Source organism: Rhamphochromis longiceps, linkage group LG2 (genome assembly GCF_057381845.1).
Source record: "Rhamphochromis longiceps isolate RC_006_pf linkage group LG2, R_longiceps_female_GT1.1, whole genome shotgun sequence".
Classification (NCBI taxonomy): domain Eukaryota; kingdom Metazoa; phylum Chordata; class Actinopteri; order Cichliformes; family Cichlidae; genus Rhamphochromis; species Rhamphochromis longiceps.
In genome coordinates, this window is record NC_140558.1 from 21056253 (window position 1) to 21079666 (window position 23414).

Genomic DNA, 23414 nt, shown 5'->3' on the forward strand with positions numbered 1-23414 from the left:
AAAACTCATTTCATGTTTATTTATAATAAGCCCTCTTCTCCTGTCTTCTTCCAATAATAATTATCTGAGTAATAAAATCAAAGACTAACAGGAGGAGCGTGTAAGTCTGTGCTTTTACCGATAATAAACCTTTGTCTCTGATGAAAACACTGAGCGCGATCCGCAGCCTTCACATTGAAACCTTCTCTGTGTTACATAGCAAACATGGACAGAAACATGTAGACTACTTCCTGTGAGGCCAAACTGAGCCTGTGTGTTAATTAAAGCCTTCATCAGCCTCCTCCTCCTCACGTTTTGAGGACAGACAGAAAGACATGCTGTGATCTGAAACTGGTTTGAAGCACATGAGAACATGTGGAGGTACCTTTGGAGGTCAGATGACAGATACACTGGATAATATTTCCCCAGAAATCCAACCAAAGGTATCAGTTTAAAACTTATTTCATATATTTATTGTCTTTAAAGTGTTTTCATGTCTTTTAATCCTTATTTGAATTAATGCTTTACTTCACGGAGGTGTTTCTAACAGACAGGAAGCAGTGAAGCCGATCTATGGTGAACGTCATCACTCAGGTGTTTGCAGGTGTTTGGTGGTCCTCTGTGTGAGTCCTCGTTGATGCCTTGATGCGCTCAGTGACAGCACGCTGAAAGTCAGACCGGTGAGCCGCTTTTATTCTGAAAAACCGGAATGCTTTTATTTTGTAGAGCAGAAAGCGGATGTCCTGTGTGTGTGTCGATCGAGTTCGTGAGCTGCAGTACATCAACAGGTGAGAGAGACGGCGCGCGCTCAAAGGAAACGGAGAGGTGCGAAGGCGAGAGGATGGAAGGTGAGGAGGTGTCAGGGGGGGAGGTGTCAGGGGGGGAGGTGTCAGGGGGTTCCGCTCCTCTCTGAGCGGAGGACGGCAGAGGGTAGCAGACCTGCGGAGGAGGAGGTCCGCTACTTTCCGGAAAAACAGTCCGTGATTTGTTTCCGCCTGCTCGCGTTAATGATCGACCAGGCTTCGGTTAATCGACGCGCCGAGCAGAGTCATAGGAGTTGAATCAAACGCCGCGCTCAGATCTAACGACGCTGTCATCTTCAGTATCCAGTCATCAGTTACATCGCTGTTCATTGTTATTATTAAACACACAGGTCAGGTCATACACTGTTCTTCCACCATCCTCTCAGAGTAACACACTGATGGTTTCAACACATTTATAGTTTCATTCAATCTCTGTCAAACCTTGTATGACTTATTTATTGTGTTATTTCAATCACTTTCATGTTGTAGATGTCTTTCCTTAGAGTCCAAACTTTCTCCTTAAAATAAACACTTTGGTAATATCAGCAGGTTTAGTCTACAAATGATGGGGTTGATTTAGCCCTCTGCCCATGGACTTCAGTTCTGTTACCATTTTGCCACATGAATCTTACAAAATTAAGTAATAACTTAATTTTGTGCATCTCCTGCCTGATGTGCTTCGGCAGACGTGTGTGTTTCAGGTGTTTGCTGAGTCCCGTGCTGCGGAGTCCTCTGCTGTCCCCGCGGTCCTCGATGAAGATCCATGAAGGTAATTTGTGTTTCTTCTTTGTGGCGTCGCTTTAAGCAGCTGGACACGGTCACGGCTCAGCGATTAGGGGCGGGTTTTTATAATCGATTCATCGATTAAAATCGATTCTGGCTTGGATAACGTAAAATCGATTCATTAAAATCCTGAATCGATTTTTTTTAATATAAATTTATTTTGCCCGAAATGCCAGAATCTCTGGTGACATCTCACAAAATTTCAAGAACCACCAAACAGTTAAGACAGTAAATGAGAGCAGGAACACGGATTCTGCACATAGACTTAAACACACAGCGCGACCCGCGGATCAGAATCAGTTAGATGTCGCCTTTCTCACGGTCGGGGCTGAAAGCCGACAGCTCGCTGATCCTGATGTTTCGGCGGGTTCGCGCTTTGTGTTTACGCCCTTTTTGCGCCGATTCTAAAGCTGTTAGTTTGATCTCTCTCCAAACAATATTGACCGAACCAGCAGCAAAAAAAGATCCAAACGCTTCACATAAACATCATCATGAATTCACTCTGACTTTTACTGTTTTGCTTCCACCGCGATGCACAGCTCTCTCTCTCTCTGTACTTCAAGAACAGTTTCCCTTTTGTCATTATTCGCTTGCTTGTTACGCACAAGTCTACTGTTGTTTACAGCGCTGTCGGCCGCTGTTTTTTTCCCTTTTCCATTCTTCCGAAAAGACAACCTCATTTCTGCTGTTCAATACTGAACAAATTTAAACTTTTTAAAATTATATAAAATGCAAAATGCTCAGCTGTGTCTGTAAAAAAACCCGCTGTAATTTCAGAGGTAATGTTCATAAGGTGATCAATGTTTTTCGTTCGTTTTTGATGTACTGCAGAATATTTTTATAAAATCCCAGGCCAGGAAAATCACCTTCATGTTTTTCTGTGTTTTATCTTCAGCTACTTTGACACAAAGGTATCTGCTGTGACGCTCACACCTGTGATAAAGTCTTGCATGTGTCAGCTTCCTTTTTATTGATACAAAAATATGTAAATGTACTGATCTGAATTATAATATTTCTCACTGTCAAAATTTCCCAGATTTAAATCAAATCGAATCGAATTAAATCGAATCGTGGATCGAATCGATTCGGGACCTTGTGAATCGGAATTGAATCGATTCTAGAAATCAGTGACGATACCCAGCCCTATCAGCGACATCAGCAGTGACACATCTGTGACCCTGTCACAGACACTCACAGCAGTTTCCTGAGTGATTCACTCGCTCCGCTTGAACTCTGCTCTCTGATTGGACGGTTTCTGTCAGTGGTGACGTGACTCTGTGGCCGGTCGTGGTCACTGTGGACCCAAAGAGGCGACTGGACGTGCCTGACAGGAGAGTGTGACCGCAGACTCCGAGGTCAGGCTGAGACACGATCCACCCACGCTGAGTCAGAGTCGAGCTGACATCACCTGAGCTGCTGGAACAACAATAGCAACCAGACTGAGATGTCTGTAGCTTTACTCTGTCCAGTCAGGCTGTGATGGGTCTAGATTTAGACCTCAGAGAGCTCAGGTGTGTCAGGTGTGACAGGTGACACTTTGTACAGCTGTGAGTCAGATTCCTGTCGACAGCACGTATTATAATATTTACTGAAACTAAACAGTAAAATAAACGTTTCCAAATTGACACTGCCTGTAGGGGGCGCCACAGCGGATCATCTGCCTCCATCTTTTCATCCACTCTGATGCGAATCCCCCTGTCGTCTCTGCAGCTCCGCCCATCATCAGTGCATCCTCTCCTCCTCCCCCATCCTCCCCCATCCTCCCCTCTCCCTGAGGTCACCTCGCAGCCTGAGAGCGTTCACACCAAACCTAAAACTTTGTTAGAGTCAGTCATTGGACATTGAAGTTTACTGAGCACGAAGCATCGGATCAGTTTTCCTCACTGTGTGAAGGAAGTGTGGCAGAAGAGACAGGAACCCTGGATCTGCTGCTGATGTAGAGGTCCGTCCCAGGAAGCTCACAGGTAGACGTTGTCAGCTGAGTGAAACCTCTCGCTGAACGATCGGATCGGTGAGGAGCGACAAGGCCTGTCTGTGTCATGTTTCACTCTCAGGTTTGTCATAGTTGCTGTGATTTAATATGAAGGCGTGGTCTAATCCCGGCTTGGAATGTGCACGGCTCTGAAAGCTTTCCAGGTACGAAGCGTACGAGCTCTGGACTCTGAGCAGCGTGTTTGCTCTGCAGGTGGTGAATGCCTGAAGTGTCACGTCACTTTTAAGCCTTTCTTTTCCTGCAGCACACCTGAATCGTCAGCCGATCAGCTGACCGAATCTGGCCCCGCAGCATTCCTTGCCCACATTTCCGAGGATGTTATGAGCAGGATAAGCCGCTCCCGCCCTGCACACTCACCCAAACACGCCGCTGTGAATCTCATCAGCCTGCCGGGCTGCGGCACGAAAACGTCTTCCTGTTTATTCCCACTGACACGCTGGTCATCAGGCTGAAGCTCGGGCTGAGAAGGTGTGAACCTGCGCCGCACACCAACTCTGTGGAATAATAAACTGAAGTGAAAGCTTCGAGTGAGAGGCGCTTTCTGTCAGCTGTTCCTGCCCTTGGACCTGGATGATGTCACTGAGGAAGGACAATGGGATGGTGTGCGCTACGAGGTGAGTCCACCGTTCCCTCTCGGTTCCCCGGGTATCCTGACGTCAGAGATCAGGGCGGTCGGTTTCCAGCCCGCTGACTGAACATGGCTTTCTTGATCCAGGCACGAGGGCGCTCACCTGAAAGTTGGCGGAATCTGACCAATCACAGTTATGTTAGGAGAAGAATAAAGTATAAAACCAAGACGACTCCGAGGTCAGTGTCAGCAGCTCTGCATCAGTGTGTGTGTTAATAAAGTTTGAAGCCTGGACAGGAAACCATCCATCATTCAGGCATTTTATCAAATAAATGTCTGTAAAGTCAGTAACCGTTAGAAACGCGGCACGTGTGCGTGTGAGGGCCGAATCGCATGTTAAAGGTTATGAAACAGAAACTGAACCCAAAACGAATCGCATCAAAGTTGTGACTGAGAATGAACATTTGTCACTCGGAGTCACACAGACTTCAGACCTGCTGCTGTCGACGCTCTGAGGGATCCTTAGGAACGGGGACGTTGTTTTCCTGAGATCTGATTGGGTGGGGATTTCATACCTGCTGATCGCTAATCTGGAGCAGGTTCGGTTCACAGCATCAGTTTATTTTTTTTAACCCCCTTCACAGAAACCTGGAGTTACCGGGGTTACCTGGATCAGGTGAAGTCCTGCTATGTGCTGCAGACCTCAGATCTGACTCTCTGTTTCTAAACGTATCCCCCTTACTGTCAGCCTGCTGCTCCTTGTCACCCCACCCGGCCTGCCGTGTTTGCACTGCCCTCTAGTGACGTCTGGAAGGGGGCGGGGTTAAAGCAGCTTCTTTCACACACAGGATGAAGCAGTATCAGATACAGAAGGATTATTCTGAACTGCGAGTCAGGCAAAGCTGCTCTGTTAGAGTCTGGATGTGCAGTTCACTCACAATACAGGATAAAGTCTTTATGTTTGGGGTGGTGTTCACTTCCTGTCAGGGTCAGAGGTCAGAGAGAACCTAAATGTAAACCCTCTTTGTTCTCAGAGAATCTGAGTGATCCCTGTGAGGAGGAGGAGGAGCAGGAGGAGGAGGACCCACAGCACTTTGTCTCCTGTGAGAGGGAAACTTCAGCCTCTGCTGCCTGAAGCTCTGCTGCATGGACCCCACCGTGTTTCATCAACATGTCCTCTGATTGGTCCTTCCCTTCAGTCTGAAGATCTGTCAGCCAATCAGTTTCTGTCTGGGTGAGCGCCACTTCCTCTCCCCACCAGCTGCTGCAGTCACTCAGCTTACTCAGCAGCACGAGTGTGTGTGTTGTCCTGTGTGAGCCCTCCCACCTTCTTTTCCACTCCCATCCCCCTTCCTCACACACGGCCTGTGTGTGTGAGTCAGTGGAGAAAGTTACACTCTGTGTGTGTGTCTGTCTGTGTGTTGTCCTTGCAGCAGACTTTGCTTCAGTGCAGCGGGGGAGAGGAGTGAGCGAGGACGCTGCAGCTGGGTGAGGATCGGAGCTGAGGGGATCGCAGCGTTTCGGGGTTAAAGGTGAGCGTGTGCTTCCTTCAGTTTGTCCCCGCCTGCATAAAAATGGCTCTGACCCGGTTCAGACCCGGTCTGAGGGTTTTAGGTGATCAGGATTATTTGTGAATCATTGGTTTTCTACAGAGGGTGAAGGAGTTTACCATCAGAGGCAGTGCTTTGGGGCTGTTTAGACTGAGGATTTTAAATCTCAGTTATCCCCTCTGTGGGTCACCGTGCCCCCCCAGATGTTCCAGCCGTGGTGGTGGGGAGGGGGGGGTGGACACTTCCTGACTATTTGTGAAGGCTCTCAGTCATCCAGGTCATTGCAGTCTAAGGAGCTCGGGGTGTGTCTGGACTTCTTAAGTTTGCTTAAAGACGTTTCACCTCTCAAGGAAACTGAAAGACGTGCAGACACACTTCCTCAGTCATTTATTCAGTGTGTGTGTGTGCTGGAAAATCTTTTTCTTTAGTTTCTGTCGTCTGTAGTTCAGAGTTATCTTTATTAGTTATTATTAGTTATTGATGATCTATATTGATTAACAGTGGTGTAGTACACTAGTTTAAATGACGTGTAGGTGCCCTGTGTTTGTACGGCGACTGCAACCGTCTCTGTGCTTTTCTTCCTGCGAATGATGATGCTGTGTGTGAGCAGAGTGCTGATTGGTTGAAAACTCTCCTTCCAGCTGAAGTTGTTCTTTGGCGACCTGGTTGTTTGTGTCAGGCTGAGGACGTCTGTGTGAGTCTTTGTCATTTGCTGTTATTTCCCATGGAGACAGCGCGCCGTCCTCTCAGTCATCAGGGAATGTAAAGTCTGCAAGCTCCAGAGCAGACTGATGACAGCAAAATGCTCAGACATGTAATGAAATACCTGACAGTCTGTTTCTTTCACAGCCGTCTCCATCATGGAGGTGCCCAGGAGGCTGTCCTTCCCACTGGTTCTCCCTAAACCAGCCTCGTCTGCTCGGTCTCCTCTGGGAGCTGCAGGTCAGACAGCTGGAAGCAGCAAAGATCAAACTGGAGGGGAAAAGTTCATCTCAGAGGAGAAGACGCCTGAGTCAGGGGTGATTGTAGTGGTGGAGGCGCCACCTGAAGATGGAAAAGCTGCTCGGCGATTCTCCTCTCAGGACAGTTTCTCAGAGGAGAGCTCGTTATCAGAGGAGAGGCTGGAAGAGGAGGCCAGAGAGACCCAGAGGAGGGCCGAGGAGGAGGAGGCAGCAGCCAAGGAGAGGGCGGCCCAGAGGCAACAACTGGCCATCCAAGAGCTTGTGGAGTCTGAGAGGAGCTACCTGCGCCTGCTGCAGCTCAGCACCGTGACCATCAGGAGCAACCTGCAGCAGCAGCTACAGGTAGGACCTAGGAACACACCTGCCCATCGAAGCAGGAAGCAGGGGGAGGGGCCAAACTGCTTGTTTCAGACGGAGGGCGACCCTAGGGCCTTCACTGAGCCCTGGGATCAGACACAGAAGGATTATTATCGACTGTGAATCATGCAGAGCTGCTTCAGCTTTATTTATATAGCACCAAATCACAACAGCGGTGGCCTCAATTTGCTTTATATTGTAAGCTAAATAATGATAATATATAATAATACAGAGAACACCCCAACAAGGACGTCTGAGAACAAGCACTTGTTCATCGAGCTCATCCAGCTGGGGAGGAAGAAGGGCTGAGGGAGGGGACAGAGATTAATAATAAGCAGTGAATAAATGCAGGGGGGTGTATACAGTCACAGTGACAAACTCTGATAGTGACAATACAAAGAAGCAAAAAGAAAGTGGCTGAACGTAAAGCTACTGCTCACCTGTGCAGCAGGTGAAGGTTTTAGCATCCTGCGCCCTCTCAGTGGCTTCTTATCACCTGCTTTTCATTATGCCTGTTCTGTTGCTTAGTACTGCTAAATGACAGCTTATTATCACTGTGCTAATGAAATGAGGCCTCATAAAACATAATGAAATCAGGCTTTATGGGCAAGAAGAGCTGAGCTGTGGAAACACAGCAAGGGAGCAGGGTGAAGGCGTGAGTGAATGGCGGCTCTGTGAGACAGATGAGCCACTGGATTGTGCATTGTTCAGCCTCCCAGCGCCCAGCGCCCCCGTCTGTCCAGCATGAGCACAGATCCATCTTTATTATCAGAGGTCAAAGGTCAGCCAAGCTCTGACGCTGCTGCAGCACATCCCCATCACTTTTTCAGCGTTCCTCAGATGTTTTTATATACTCAAAATACATGAACACAATATGTTATAATGGGTAATATGGGTTATAATGGGAGCGTATGGGTTGTAATGGGGAACCTTCAGACTTTGGGGTTAAAGAAGTGTCTGATATCAGGTAAAAACCCTTATTTTCTGTCTCCCCTCCACCTGCTCTGACCGAAGCCGCCTCCAGCTGGACTGGACAGCATGTTTCTGCACATCGAGGAGGTGATCGATGTATCGAGCCGTCTCCTGAGCCTGCTGGACCAGAAGCAGCTTCAGTCTGGAGAGCCTGACTTCCTGCAGAGTCTCTGTAAGCGACCTGACACCAGACATTTACTTTGACGTGTCACCCTCACAGCTTCAGTCTTTCTGTCGTTGTAAACAGGAAGTCAAACAGGAAGTGGTTGTTCTTTGTTGTTTTTCTGACTCTTATCCTTTTTCTTTATTGACACAAATTTAAAGATGGAGTATTGTGATTCAGCTCAGGTGAGTTCCTGAATCACACAGGTGTCACCTCTTTGTTTTTGTTCCGGGGAAGACTCTTCTTCACTGACCAGCTCAGCATGTAAAGTCCACCTTAAAGTCAGACGTTGTGGCGCTCTGACGTCTGATAAGCTGATGTTTCTCTAACTTCTCACAGTTTTTGTTGGATAAACACGAGATGATCATCATCGAGAAACCCGGGAGGTAGACAGTGAAAATGATGATTGTCTTCGCTCTTTACTCGGCACAGCCGTTTCCCGTGATGAACGTTAAAACTTCCATTCTGCTGCTTCTTGTAAAGGAGTAAAGGTGTGTTTTCCTTCGCTGACAGGTGACTCGTTTCTCAGCCTGTCATCAGAGATGGAAGCCGCCTATAAGGAGTACCTGGCGCACTACAATCATGTGACGGAGGTGGAGAAGAGCTACAAACAGAAGGAGGCTCTGTGGAACGAGGTTGTCAGAGTCATCAAGGCTGCGGCGTAAGTTTACGGCGCCTCGTATCGCCTTGGACAGGAAGTGCTCAGAGCCGAGGAGCTGACTGATGAGTCTTGTGTCTCTCTTCACCTTCAGGCCTGACGTCAACGCCACGTCGCTGAGCTTCTTTTTGGTGATGCCCGTGCAGCGGATTGCCCGCTACCCCCTGCTGCTGCAGACCATCCAGAAGCACACCGACGCCTCCCACCCGGCCTACGCCCTGCTGGAGCAGACCGCTCACACCTCTGTCGCCTTAAACTGTCGTATCAACGAATACAAGCGCTTCCGGGAAGTCGGTGAGGAGCGTGACTAATGGGGCCGGATGTTGGCGTGAAAAAGCAGAAGGTTTTAACTGTCACTCGTGTTTTCTAGCTGACAAATACAGGAAGACGGAAATGCTGACCATCAAGGACAAGATCGTCCGCCTCAACACCCACAGCATTGCCAAGAAGACCGCCAGGCTCGGTCAGCAGATCAAACACGAGGCCGGACTCAAACCTAAGGTAGACCGAACCCTGAGCCTCATCCACAGGAAGCTCCGCCCACATGTTTGTGAGGAGCAGCCAATCAGCAGAATGCTGTCTTAAAGGAGGAGGAGCTAAAACAGCTTGTGTCAGACAGCACCAGGATGACGCATAGAAGGATTACTGTGAACTGTGGATCATGCAAAGCTGCTCTGTGTCATGGCACAGTGGCCCGTGGAAATGGGATGGACTCAAGTGCAGATTCAAAACCGGAGGCCAGGGGTGAGGTGTAACGAAAAGAGATTTTATTTTACAATGCTCAGAGGCTAACAGAAAGTGCAGACTAGAATCAATGAACATAAACTAGATGTCTGAGGCGAGAGAAAATACTGTGATGATAACTAGATGGCAGGGATAACTGGGTGCAGGTACTGGGCAGGGGAAACTGTGGCGGGCCAGGGCAAAGCTTGCAGGTGGGGTTGCATGGAGGGGGAGGCAGGAGAGGTCCAGGTGGGTGCTGTATGCAATGCAGGGAGGCAGGCAGGAGAGAATGGCAGTTCCAAAACGGAGAGGGATTACCGGCGGCAGCAAACTGGTATCCAGGAGAACTTGGTAGGTGGGTTTCAGAGGCTGACGAGAAAAACAGAGATACGGTTAATACACACGATGAGTCACCAAGGAATGGACATGAGGCCGAGAACTGACTAAAGTTGGCAGATAATCTGGCGAAGACCAGTTGAGTGCGCCGGTCATAAATACTGCTGGTACGATTGCCATCAGGTGAGGAACAACAAAGACTCCACCCAGTGGGGAGGAGCCGATGCTGTGGAAAACCACCCAGACCACGACACTCTGGTGGAGTCCAGGAGTGAGAACAGCAGGTTACAGCTCATGCAAGGCCTCCGTCAATCATACACTGTAATCATACGTGTGGAAGGATCAGCAGGGGGAGCAGGCTGCAGACAGGAAGTGTCTGATCAGACCTCCCACTCTCCCCAGGCCACTGCTGTGTTCACAGTGGGTGTGAACGTCCGAGCCAGAGTGACTGTACAGCACACGTCCTCCATGAGTATAAAAATTACAATCGATGTCTTGCAGTAAGTTACTGTCAAGTTTGTTGGTGCTGGACTCTGAACTGTGGAATCAGACAAGTGGGTTTATTTACAACACCGGTGATGTGTACATGTATAGAGTGAGGCAGGGAGAAGGGGGCTGGGAAAAAGGGGAACGCACGCTCAGTCCAAATCCAGAGTCCACACCCTGCTCACTCTCACTCACACTCATCTGGGAAGGGTCCAGAGACGGATTGTACAAGGGAGATGGAGATAGACGTCAGAGCTAGGCTCAGGGAGATCAGCATCAGTCTGAGCCGGGCTACACTAACATGCATTTGTGTTGGTGTGAAGCTCAGGTGACCACTGGCAGGTCTGATCGACCAAATGCTGTTAGGTGGAAGCACAGCTGTGGACTAGGGAGAGTGGAAGGTCTGATCAGACACTTCCTGTCTGCAGCCTGCTCCCCCTGCTGATCTTTCCACATGTATCATTACAGTGTATGATTGACTGAGGCTTTGCATGAGCTGTAACCTGCTGTTTTCACTCCTGGACTCCACCAGAGCAGCTTTGCATGATCCACAGTTCACAGTAATCCTTCTGTGCGTCATCCCGGTGCTCCTCCTATAAGACAAATGTCTTCTGATTGGCTGCGCCTCACAAACAGCAGGTCTTCTCTGAACCTCTGGCTCCTACTGACACTGACCCCATTACTACACGTTTTAAAGCAGTGTGTCACACAGCTAGTTTATGTAGCGCAGCAGTGTGTGAGCTCAGAGCATCTCTTTAGACCGGTGTGTTGGATGTCTTGCAGCTGGTGGACGAGGAATTTGATGCCCTGGAAGGATTCTTCTATGTTCTGGAAAACGGCATCCTGGAGCTGCTGGACAACGTGGAGATGTACCTGCAGCACCTCCAGGTAAACTCACGGTCACACTTTGTCTTGGCTCTCGACTTCAAAGCTTTAGTGGACTTTATTGACTAAAACTTCAAACCTGAATAAACTCATTTGTAAAACATAAATTTGCAGCAGTCACTGTTTCAGGCTGTGACTCACGGTCAGACGCTATAATTACAGACGTGCAGTCATGAGTTTGTGAGTCTCTGTCAGGAGGCCACACACACACACACGTACCTTTCTGTTTTCCTCATTCTGTCCTTCACACCAACACTCAGCTCTTTGTATCTCTCTGCTGTTTAGCTTGTTTAGACGTTAGCGAGGATGACCCGCCCACATCTCCTGCTCTCCGTCTGCAGCACAAACACAGACTTTAAGAAATGCTCAGAAACGTTTCTTTGCTTCAGCTTCACTCTGATGTGTTTGATTGTACATGTTTGGTTTGTAAAATAACGTGCTGAGGGCGGCGAGTCGTGTTTGGACAGCCAAGTGCTCAGCTGTGTGTGGTTGCTCTGCAGGGCTTCCTGTCCTGCCGCACGGAGGACTTTGACTTGGACATGGATGGAGAAAAGGCACCGATCTGCTACAAAGAGATCACGACGGCGCTTCGACAGTGGATCCTCCCGATGTTTGTGAGTGATTAACTCTGAGAACGGTGCTGCGGTCTTTACAGGTGCAGGAAATGTCGCAGCACTGCATCCTGTCGGCTCGTGTCCAGTTAAGAGGACAGGATGAGCTGCGATTACAGACACAGCACCAAACTTTACAGATTACATCACAGACTTCTCTCTGTGTAAACAGCTTCTGATTGGTGGATGGTCTGCATCCCACCTCCGATCTCCTCTGCACACGCTCAGAACATGATCAGAGGTCAGACACAGGCCGCTGTGTCTCTGAGCGCCTGCAGAGGTGGACATGCATATTTTGCCCCCTGTGAAAGGATGATGCAGTGAACGACGGTCTGCTAATGTCGATCTGTTCTTTGTTCCTTCTTCCAGGAGAAGAGGATGAGGAAGCTGATCCACCAGCCGCTCTGCGCTCTCCGGGACCTCCTGGTGGGCCCGAGGAACCTAATCAGGAAGAGACTCGACAAGCTGCTCGACTATGAGGTGATCGAAGGAAAACCCAACCTGAGCTACGAGGAGCAGGCTGTGGCCAACACGTACAGGTGGGAACTGGTTTCTGTTGGTTCCTGATGGTTGGAGCTGTGAGTGACCTCGGATGATCTAATATCCTCATGTTGGTGTTGTTCCCAGACCATCGTGAAAATGTTGTTCCAGGTTCAACATTGCAAGTGACCAATCACATTGTTGTGACGTTATTCTTTTGCGCGCCAAGCCATTCGTGCATTTATGAAATTCCAATGTTGCAAGGACAATATCAATTCTGCTCACTGTTTATTAAAGGGTTACGGTTAGGGTTAGGGTCAGGGTCCGTTGATCGGCGGACAGAGGCGGTTTCATGCAGCTTAAGTACAGTTTTTTGTTTTACGCCAGTTTTTCCCGAAGTCGCAAAAGTATGATGTCACAACATTCTGATTGGTCACTTGCGATGTTGATCCTGGAACAACATTTAGTATGATGATCTGGGAACAACACCAACACGAGGATATCAGATCGTGCGAGTGACCTCCTCTACTCCCCTCTCCTCCTGACAGGACGTTGAACACACTGCTCCTGACGGAGCTCCCTCAGTTTAACGGGCTGGCTCTGCAGATGATGTGGAGCACGTTGGGGACGTTCAGCTGTCTGCACAGAGATCTCGCAGCAGACATGGAGCAGCTGTTTCACAGCTTCGCTCAGCAGGTGACGTCCTTACAGACAGGCTGATGCACAAAAACACGTTGGATATCTGTGCTCATCCTTCACGTGTCTCCCTGCAGCTCCCTCACAGCAGCCTTTCTCCTGGTGCATTCTGGGAGTGGGCAGAGTCTTCGGTGCTGGAAGGAGCGAGGAGGCTGCAGCATTTATGTCGAATGGTGGAGGACAAGCTCAACGCGCCAGATGCCCAGGTTAGCGTTCAGATCGGCTTTCATTCATTTATACAGCAGCAAACCACCTCAGGGAGCTTTACACTATAAGCTACAGAGCACTATGGGCAACAGTGGACCACTCAGCTGACCTCAGACATGTTTGACATGTTTCAGCTGATTGGTTACTGCTGAAAGGTCAGAATAAAAAATATAACAGTGATTTTATCATCCAGCAAACATCCTTCTCCGAATATTTAACCACACCGACGCGATGGTGTCACACCGACGCGATGGTGTCACACCGACGCGATGGTGTCACACCGACGCGATGGTGTCACACCGACGCTCCCAGTCTGAGCTTCAGTTTCCTGAGATTGTTGGTGTTCGGTGGGGGCAGTGGAGTTTGCTGTGTGAGCGTTGAGCATCGTTCCTGAAGTAATCTGTCTAAAAAAACGCCACCTGTATTTCCTGTTCTGCCGCGTGTTTTGTGTGAACTGGTTCAGCTACTGGTCCCAGTAAAGATCTGAAGTTCCAGTCACGTCACACTTAGCTGGAGGTTATAATACAAGGTTCTGGCTGAAGAATGTGGCGAATCACCATCATACGTCATTCGCAGGCGATAATGAGTCAGAGACGAGGAAGCGGTGAATGTGCCACTTCTGGTTCTTCAACTTTGCAGCTGCAGAACCAGAAGTGTCTCTTTCTGAGCCATTGTTTTCATTTCTGAACACCTTCCAGGTAAATTTGAGCACGTGTGAGTAATTCAGCAGCTCTGCCCTCTCTGAGATCTGACGTCTGCTCGTGTCTTTCAGCCTCTCAGCCCGTCCTCTCAGCGCCGTCTGAAGCAGCTAACGGATAAGCACGGCTCTGGAAAGATCTTCCAGGTGATGAGCACGGTCGTGGGCACCCGGGACCTGGACCTGAACTTGACTAAGGGCGAGCTGGTGGCAGTGATCAGCGAGGCCGACAGCCGTGGAGACAGGAGGAGGTGGCTGGTCGATGCAGGAGGTGAGACTTTTTATGACGTTTGCACTAAAACCTGAGAGGAAGAACTGTGGTGCCATCTGCTGGCGAGCCGCTGTTATTGCAACTGAAACAGACGAGCAGCCAATGGGATCGCTCTGTGAGGGCACACCGGGTTGGTCTGACACTGTCAACAAATAAATGTTAAACTATATTTACATCTTCACGCAGGGAAGCGAGGCTACGCTGCTGCCTCGAAACTCATTCGCTATCACCAGCCAACAGACGAGCCGCCCCCTTCACCACACCCGAACCTGACAGAAGACGTGACCGCACGCAGAAGACACTCCTACAGCCCGGCGGGCAATGCCCCACTGCCCATGAGTCAGCCCTGCTTCCAGGTAATTGAATTCCTCTGCATTAGACTGTCCAGGAGACGGAGGCCACGTGCTGTCCACCAGCGCAGGGCTGCAGGTTGATCATCCAGCTGCAGTCAGAATACTTTAATAATCCCGACAGTCGCCCCGAGATAATAAGAACAGACTGAACTAATTAAGTAATACAACATGTTACAAAGTTCGCTCTGATATATACAAACGGGCAGGAATGACGTCCTGTGTCATTCAGTGGTGCATTATAGGTAATGTCAGTCTCTGACTGCGTGTGCTCCTGTGACTGGCCAGCACGTTGTGGCGTGGGTGGGAGGTGTTGTCCTTATCTTGGACAACACCCTCCTCTCCACCTTGACAGCGTCCAGCTCTGCCTGTTACTGGCCGTCCCAGCATGCAGCAGCACAGAGGACGGCTCTGGTCACGACAGTAAGACTGAATTTGTTGTTGTGCACAGCAAATGCGATGCTGTCACATCCTTGTACGCGTTGATACGCTGCTAGATGGAGCGCCGGACTCTCAGCGGTCTGCTCCTGAACAGTAATGTGACACAGAGTGGCTCTACCTGAGCAGGTGATTTAAAGACAGGTAGCTTGTTGTTGATACTGGATCCTGTCTAAGCTGTCAGTGTTTACAGTGTTTGGCCCACCCAGTAACAGCCTTCACGTGGATCTGACTCGGTCACACGCTCTGGGCTCCTACGACACGCTGCTGATGCTCCAACACAGCATCCAAGGAAGCTTCACGTTTTCATTCAGTGTTTGCACAAGTTTGTAGGGATCATTTTGGTTTGTAGGGATTTTTGTAGTAAATTGTAAATATTGTTGAACTTTTCTTCTGTCATTTAATGGTCGGGCATTGTACAGCTACAAGCATTTCACCCCCATGTCATACTGTGTATGGTTGTGTGTGTGTGACAAATAAAATTTGAATTTGAATTTGAATTTGAATCAGTAAGAATGTCAGATACAATCCTGTTCCACCCACAGCCCGTGGGTATTCTGTGAGGCGTTCATGGAAAGATCTGCTTTGTGCCAGTGCATGCACACGTCTCCAGTAGCAGCAGCAGGCCTGTGTCCACCTGTCCTCACACGCTGTCTTTCTGTACCTCAGAGGCGCAGTCCACACCGGTCTCTCAAACCTACGGTTTTTATACCATCATCTGCTGATTGTTTCTTAAACGGTAGAAGAAGATATGTTCTGTGCTGCCCTCGTCTTACACGTGACGATGTGTGCTCGGAGTACTTCTTCTTGTCTTCGTGTTGATGCGTTGCACTTCTCTGAGCGTAATTCAGTGCAAAATAAGCGCTGCTGCTGTTGAGCACGGTTCATTAGAAAGAGCCGGGTCAGGTGGTAGTAACGACCCCACGCTGGTGTTTACAGCCGAGTGTGTGTGTGTGTGATGTGTGATGACACACTGATGTGTGTAATGCTGCTGTATCAGCCTCTGCAGCTGGAAACATCTGCGACTCGCAGTGTTGTTCTGACCTTTATTTAAACGCCGTCAGGGAAGACGCTGTCACTTCCTGCCTCTGTTTCCTGTGTGCGGTCTGCAGGTATGAAAGGAGCGACTGAGTGGAGCTTAATCACAGATGGGCTCTGTAACGCTGATGATGTGTGTTCCTCCTGACAGCCAGGAGGTGCATGTACGTGATGGAGGAAGGATGTGTGGATACAAGTGACGGTGTGGAGGCGGAGACTGTTAAATGCTGCTTTTTTTTCATGTTTCCAGGTTGTGGGCGCCTACGACTTCACGGCTAGATCCAAACACGAAGTATCCTTCCGGGCCGGAGAACCCGTTCGTATCCTGGAGCCTCACGACAAACGAGGGAGCCCCGAGTGGAGCCTGGTGGAGGTCAGAGGAGGTCAGAGAGGCTACGTGCCCTCCAACTACCTGGCAATCATGCCCGTGGGAGCGGGGCTGCCCCCGAACCCCGGCTTCTTCCTTTAGGGGGGGAAACTGCAGCTGGTGCAGATGAGAGGATGGATGGAAGAGCCTCCCGGGATCAGCTGTTTACAGTCTCAGTGTTAATCCTGCCACTTTATCCAGTTTACGAATGGAAGTGTAAAGTTTCTCCTGTGGCGTTTCCTGCTTCCACTTCCTGTGCAGCGTGCACAGGATCGAAGCTTCAGGAGCAGCAAATGAAGTTTACTGACTTTAGCTTTAATAATGAAGGTTTACTGGTCTGCAGTGATCTCTGCACTAACATGCACAATCATCCAAGAACGCTCTTCAAACATGGCGTCTGTAACGCCATGAAGCTCTGACGGCGTGTCACCTCAAACAGCCTGAACATTTGGACGATGTTCGGTGTGCGGCGAGGACACAAAGCTGTTTTTAAGATGAAGGACGATTTTCATGGCTGCTGTACGGTGAAGCGCTCATTTCCCATGAACCTCAGAGTGATGCTGCATACATGCAGGGTGTGAGCTCTCTCAACGTGTGTGTGTGTGTGTGTGTGTGTGTGTGTGTGTGTGTGTGTGTGTGTGTGTGTGTGTGTGTGTGTGTGTGTGTGAGAACCCTCTTCACCTGCAGCAGCGCTGACAGGTACACAGCGCTCTCATCATCTCAGACTGAGTAATGTGATGTAAATGTGAAACGTCTCCGAGGCCGAGGAAGAACAAGACTCAGCAGGAGGAGCAGCTGGGAGAGGGGCGAAGGACAGCGGCAGTTTCTGCTTTGCCTATGAGCGGATTTAAATTTCGTTGTACTTTGATTCCAGAGTTTTACGTAGGAGTGAAATGGGTCAGGAAAGAATAACCTCCTCCTGCATTCACATTCACCTGACGATGCTTGTTGCTATGGATACGGCTCAGTCAGTGCAGGTCACGTCTGTGGCATTTGCTCGGCCGGACTAAAGCTGCAGCAGCATTTCTTGATTCCCGCACTTTTGGGTCAGAATCATTTGAAAGCATCTCTGAGCCTCCTGATTGGCTCTTAGGTCATAAACAGGAAGCTGAGCTCCAGTAGTTTTGCAGCTATGTTTGAGCACCACAGACTCTCTCCTGGCCTCCTCCTGTGGGGCTGAGCAGCCTCAGCTGCTGTGAGCGTGGAGCAGAGGGAGGGAGGCCGAGAGTCAGAGCTGCTCAGCTGTTCCCATCAGGCTGAATGTCAGGAGGAGGAGGAGGAGGATGCTTCTCTCCTAAAATACCAGATGTCCTCAGGGTTAGTCAGATGGACTGAAACCTCAGCCTGAGAACATTTACCTGATTTCCCCTCCTCAGAGCCCGGTTTAGGATGAGGGGAGCGGTTCATTCCTCAGTTATTTTGGGAAGTTTTAATTCCACAGACGTGCAGATGAAGCTGCAGCGTTCCTTATTTGGAGGAAGTAGATATTTGAACCCATACCCACACGGAAACCACAGAGGGAACATTTCTGGTCAGCATCTTCCTCACATGCTGTTCTCATTTTCACCACCAGAGGGAGGCAGAGACTCGGAGCGTGTGTGCATGATCAGACTAACTGTGTGTGTGTGTATGCATGTTTGGTAATCGTGGCCACAGTGTGTACTTCCTGTTTTGTTTCTGTGTGGTTTCACGAACCTGCTGCTCAGTCGGTCCTGCTGAGTCATTCTGTTTCCTCGATGCTGCAGAGCTGTGTGACCTCTGCTGAGCTGCCACAGTTGTGATATTGAACTCAGTCACACAGCAGGTGGGAGGCTGAGCAGCAGCAGAGAGTGTGGCTTCAATAAAACTAAACTCAAAACTTTTTTGTGGCATTGCATCATTTCATAATCAGATGTTAGTTGTGAGAAGAAGCACCTGAATATTTGTGATGATTTACGACGCTGTGGGGTCCACACCCACTCAGCCCCTTTTACAGTTAAACATCTGGAGACACAGCTGTTCTTGTTCATGCATCATCATCATCAGTGTGCACATTTGCACACAGCCTACAAGTTTTCGCCATCTACTGAATAACAAGCTGAAAGAGGAACCTGCAGTTCCTCTGGTGTCCAGCAGAGGCAGCAGTCCCCATACACGCCAGTGTTTTTTTTTTTTTTTTTTTTTTTTTTTTTTTTGCCTGTCCCGTTTGGCTCTTTTGCCATCAGAATTATTGTCTAAAGGCAAAGAAAGATGCCCAACGGATTTACTTTACCAAATTGACCATCCCAGCCTTGCCGTAATGGTCCATTTGATTCACCTTTTATTGTTTATTTTATTTTCACTTACTGAATACGGGACAGACTTGACTGGGGGAAAGAAGGGGAGAAAGAAAGAGGGAAAGAGAAACAGCTGAGAAGAGGGACGGGGGAGAAGGGCAAAAGACAAAAACCAACAGAATGGGCAGAGAAAAAAAAGAAAAAAAAAAAAGAAAAAAAAATGCAAATATCAATCACCTGGATCACCTGCTGAGAAAGAAAAAAGAAAACAAGCAGAAGAAAACAAGAGTAATAGAATAAACAACATCACAATGATATATGGGAATATGACAGTAAATACTAAATATTAAACATTATTGTGCAGCACATAAGATCAACAGAACACAGTGTGCTTTGAGGTAGGAGCCAAAAAGGGTGTAGTTTGTCTGAGTTTGTGGGTGTGATCACCCGTGTGTACACCTGTGAGCATGGACGCGCTTGTTTTTTGTTTTTTTAAAAGGTTCCTTCATGTAATGATCTGCTAGAGGGTGGGGGGGGGGGGGGGGGGGGGGCACAGCCCCGTCCTCCAGGGCATGAAGCAGGTATGGAGGAGATCAAAACTCCAGACATCCAGAGGCCCCCAGAACACAAGAGACCAAGGAAGACCAACAGAGGGGCAGCCGCGCCACTGTCCCAGAAAGAGCTGAGGAGAGTCCCAGATGAGGGCTCACTCAGCAGCCGCGGAGCAGAAGCTAGGGGGAGTTGCAGTGACGCGCCCGTGAGCTCCGCCGGCAGCCAGCCGTGCCTGAGTGACCGAGCCCCAGGGCGAGAGGCCGGGGGCACCCCACCTCTGAAGTGGCCTGAGCGAGCCCCAGGCTCCAGGCCCCGATAAGCGGCCGCCAAGGAGTGAGCCGGTGTGTACCTGGACGCCCATCCCCGGACACAAAGAACCACCAACGCACCGATGTCTGAGGGAGTCCGCCACTGGCAGGGGAAGTGGTGGGGGGAGATAGGCCTCCAAACCTTGGAGGGCCTGAGATGTCCCCAGAGAGGTGGCGCCTGACACCCAACCTGACATATAGACACAGACATACGGGCACACACAGATACAAACATCCATTCCCACCCTCATGCTCTCATATGCACTTACTCCACACTCAACCAACGTGGAGACAGACATAAAGAGACGCTGTACACACGATCACACTCCCCAAGCGTACTCTAAGAACCGGGTCTAGGTACCCTTGCCCCTGGAGGGGGGAACTGCACCCAGACCCAGGTGGTGTTACCCTTTTCCCTGCGGTGGGGAGAGGCAGACCGCCCCGACTCCGCAGCAGCAGGGAGGCCCCACACTCCAGACCGCAGTCGGACGGCCAACTCCTCCTCCTAGCCCCCCCGCTCCAGCAGGCCGCAGAGAATGGGGGTGAGAGAAGACTCCAAACGCCAGTGTTAAATAAACAGCCTGATACAGGAACAGCATTGGTCTCCATAGATAATTTACTCGTTCATAACAGCTGTCTTAACCCTGTGTTGTACAGAATAAAGATAAGAGGAAAAAGAAAAGTCATTATATGCAGATGACACATTTTTATTTTACTGGACTTTGTTTGAATTCAGAGACAAAAATAACAGCTGTCCAGGTGAGGATGTTTCTGTACCTCACCTGTTTAAATTATATTAAGGCTTAAGGTTTGCATTACTAGGGGCGTGGTCTCTTCGACTGACAGGTGGATGGTGACACAGGTGGGTGTAGCTGCTAGCTTCACCCGAACAGCACCTCAGCACCATGTTTGTGCTGCTTGAGAGTTTTGAAGCATTTTAATGACATCATGTGACCAATAACATTGCTGCGGTGAGGTCACTGTACTAACAGATTGTGCAGGAAGGCGGAGCTCCAGATTTAGTGCAGGGGAAATTTCTAGGATTTTGATTGGCTGTTACTGATTAGGTGGTGTAGCTGATACCTTAGCACACCCTCACGGTCACTTCAGTCTCCAGAAAACACGACTGGACTCTGAAGCTTGGATATGTTGAGTTCAAAACTAGCCGGTGCCTTGACCTCCACCTTTTTTAAATCTTTGTCAACACAGTGGTGAAGAGAGAGAGGAGTATCCTTTATTGTCCATCCTTCTGCATGCACGATGACAGTCATATGGAGTCACACAGAAGTAAGGAATAAGAGACTACAGGAAATGGAGAAACTGTGCAAATACCAGCAGGATGTTGGTATTTATTGACTTCATAACCAGTGATGGTTATGAAGTCTAACGGGGAGGAAGGACCTGTGACAGAACTGGACCTCTCCAGCTGTGTGTGTGTGTGTGTGTGTGGGGGGGGGGCTTCCTGATGAGCTTATCCAACTGATAGTCGATAACACTAACACACAGCATGGCTGACGCCACCCTCAGAAGCGCGTCCTCCGTCTCCTCAGCAGGTGGAGTCTGCTCTCAGTCTTCCTGTAAAGAGCATCAGTGAACACCCAGGTACTTCATTACTGTACCTGTGTAGAACCATGGGTTTCTAACGGGATAAGCTTAGGGAAAACCAGCTTACCAGTAGCAGACTTCGATTGCAGATTTTCAAAATAAAAGTTTCAAAATCAAATCTTTCAAAATAAACCCATGGTTGCGATCCCAAGTTTAACAGGAATTTAACCACAACAAAACCATGTTCATTCTTTTACATTGTTACAAAGGCAAATTACAAACTTCCTGCCCTGACGCAGAGTGTGAGCTGATAGGGATCACACCAAAGAGTTCAAATGAACTGAATAAAAACGGCAGAGTGTTGTGTTGGGTTCTTGAATGAAGACTCCTGCTCATGCAATAACATGAAGCAGTATATTTTTAATAACCATCTTCGAGGCTGTTTCCATGCCAAACCATTTCCCATTTTGTGGGTAAGTGGCGCATGCATATACAATCTATATAGTACCGCCCTATACAATTAGGGCGGTACACTCTCTCACTCGTAGCTGCATAATATTTTTTTTCAATACAGACATACCCAAACATAAACTTTGCTATTTTCATAAACACCCTTTCATCACTCTCTTAACCCAAGTTAAAAATAGTACGGGCTCAAATTGTGGTCATAAATATTTTGTACTTGCAAATCAGGATTTGTAAAAAGAATTTGTGTGTGCGTAAAAAAGATTTGTGTGTAGCCAAAAAATACGTGTGAAACTCTGCACTCAAGTTACAAGTATAAATTTTGACCTTATTTTTCTTCCTTTCATCTGATTGGCCAATGTCATGTCAATCATAAATTTAACTATCCAATCAGATGAACAGATGGGTTTGGCTATTGGAGGAGGCAGGAGGATTAGAGCTCCTCTGCATGTTGTGTTTGCTTTAGTGATGGTAAATTTGATTCTTTTTATTGAATCGAGTTTTAATGAGTCACTCACCAAAGTGAATCGAGTTTTTTGAGTCATTTGATTCACTGAGTCAGTTGACCAGAGAGTGCAAAAAATTTACATTTTCACTCAAACTTAATTAGTTTCTCTTTTCATGTAAATCCCACTGCTAAGATGAATGATTCTAAAAAAACCCCAACTATTTTATAGAGCAAAAAAAAGAGCAAAAACATTTCTAAAATTAAGCAATTTCCTATCAAAATTGCTTAATAAACATTTATTTTGTTTATTTGTATTTTATTAGTATTTTTCTTAAATGTGTCAAATATATATTTTCTCATCTAAATGTCCACTGAGCTGTGAGCCAGGGGGCGGTAATGCGCCTTAACATTGGTTGCCAACCAAGAAGAAGAAGAAGCTGTGAGCCAGGAGGGAGGGGGTGAGTGAGTGAGTGGCTGTATCCCAATTCAGGGTCTGCAGCCTTAAAGTACGCAGCCTCAACGGTCCACAAGGGCCGAGTACTCAAAGACCACTAAGGCCGGAAGTGCGAGGCTTGTGAAATGGGCTCCGTTGCGCTGCCCAGGTTGCCTAGCAACCATGATACTAACAGCTGGAAACGTTTCATACAGCTTTGACAGAAATGAAAGAGAAAATCTTTTGTTAATTTGTTTGTTTGTTTCTACATGAGCTTTGATCATTCTCTGTAAGATTAAGGTCAGCTATTGAACAGCGTATATTTTAAAGTAAAGGCTTTAAGTTAGTACAAACGTCACTAATGTCACATAACTTTGCCGACATGTGGCCAACAGTAATGTTTTAATGTTCTTCGTTATTAAACATTTGCAAATAAATAAGTGACATAATATTCAGTACATACTTAAAGTTTACTCTTCGGGCGCCCCTCATCCGCCGTTTTTCTCGGCAAAATTATCCACACCCATTGCCGCGCTATGCATTCTGGGATATGTTGGGCCACGAAGTCTACACCACCACATCCTTAAAATTCAGGGAAATGAAGGACGCATTTGAAGGCCGCATTTCAAGCAGCCTTTGAATTGGGACAGCCTTCGTCGCGTTGCTGTGACGTAATCGGCCTTAAAATGCGGCCTTTAAGGCTGCAGACCCTGAATTGGGAGACAGCCAATGATTCGTTCGCTCTATGATTCAGCACAGGAGGGAGGGGGTGAGCGAGTCCTGAGTTATTCGCTTACGATTCAGCACAGGAGGCAGGGGGGGTTAGTGAGTCCTGAGTGATTTGTTCGCTCTGTGATTCAGCACAGGAGGGAGGGGGTTAGTGAGTCCTGAGTGATTTGTTCGCTCTATGATTCAGCACAGGAGGGAGGGGGTTAGTGAGTCCTGAGTGATTCGTTCGCTCTATGATTCAGCACAGGAGGCAGGGGGTGAGCGAGTACTAATGGAATTAGTTTGCTAACAGCAACAGGGATGAGT

General features: G+C 48.4%; 1 protein-coding gene across 2 annotated transcripts; it reads left to right on the forward strand.

The window, feature by feature from the left end:
- Positions 1-697: 697 nt before the first annotated feature.
- arhgef37 (Rho guanine nucleotide exchange factor (GEF) 37) lies at positions 698-18235 on the forward strand. Of its 2 annotated transcripts, XM_085418909.1 has the most exons (17): positions 698-827; positions 1469-1551; positions 5161-5360; positions 5560-5658; positions 6526-6980; positions 8010-8139; positions 8644-8791; positions 8883-9082; positions 9159-9289; positions 11117-11221; positions 11719-11832; positions 12199-12368; positions 12858-13005; positions 13083-13211; positions 13985-14180; positions 14367-14536; positions 16257-18235. In XM_085418909.1, exons 5-17 carry the CDS (start codon positions 6537-6539, stop codon positions 16473-16475), a joined length of 2304 nt encoding a protein of 767 aa, XP_085275035.1. In that variant the 5' UTR covers positions 698-827; positions 1469-1551; positions 5161-5360; positions 5560-5658; positions 6526-6536; the 3' UTR covers positions 16476-18235. The 2 variants fall into 2 exon arrangements, with proteins under 2 accessions (XP_085275035.1, XP_085275046.1); XM_085418920.1 differs by lacking the exons at positions 698-827; positions 1469-1551 and adding an exon at positions 3846-4172.
- Positions 18236-23414: the final 5179 nt, after the last annotated feature.

Bases quoted from the DNA above. Each gene is read 5' to 3' on its own strand.
- arhgef37 (XM_085418909.1), top strand. From the start codon at position 6,537: ATGGAGGTGCCCAGGAGGCTGTCCTTCCCACTGGTTCTCCCTAAACCA. The intron at 13,212-13,984 runs GTTAGCGTTCAG...CGTGTCTTTCAG, and splicing joins TCAACGCGCCAGATGCCCAG to CCTCTCAGCCCGTCCTCTCA. The intron at 14,537-16,256 runs GTAATTGAATTC...TCATGTTTCCAG, and splicing joins TGAGTCAGCCCTGCTTCCAG to GTTGTGGGCGCCTACGACTT.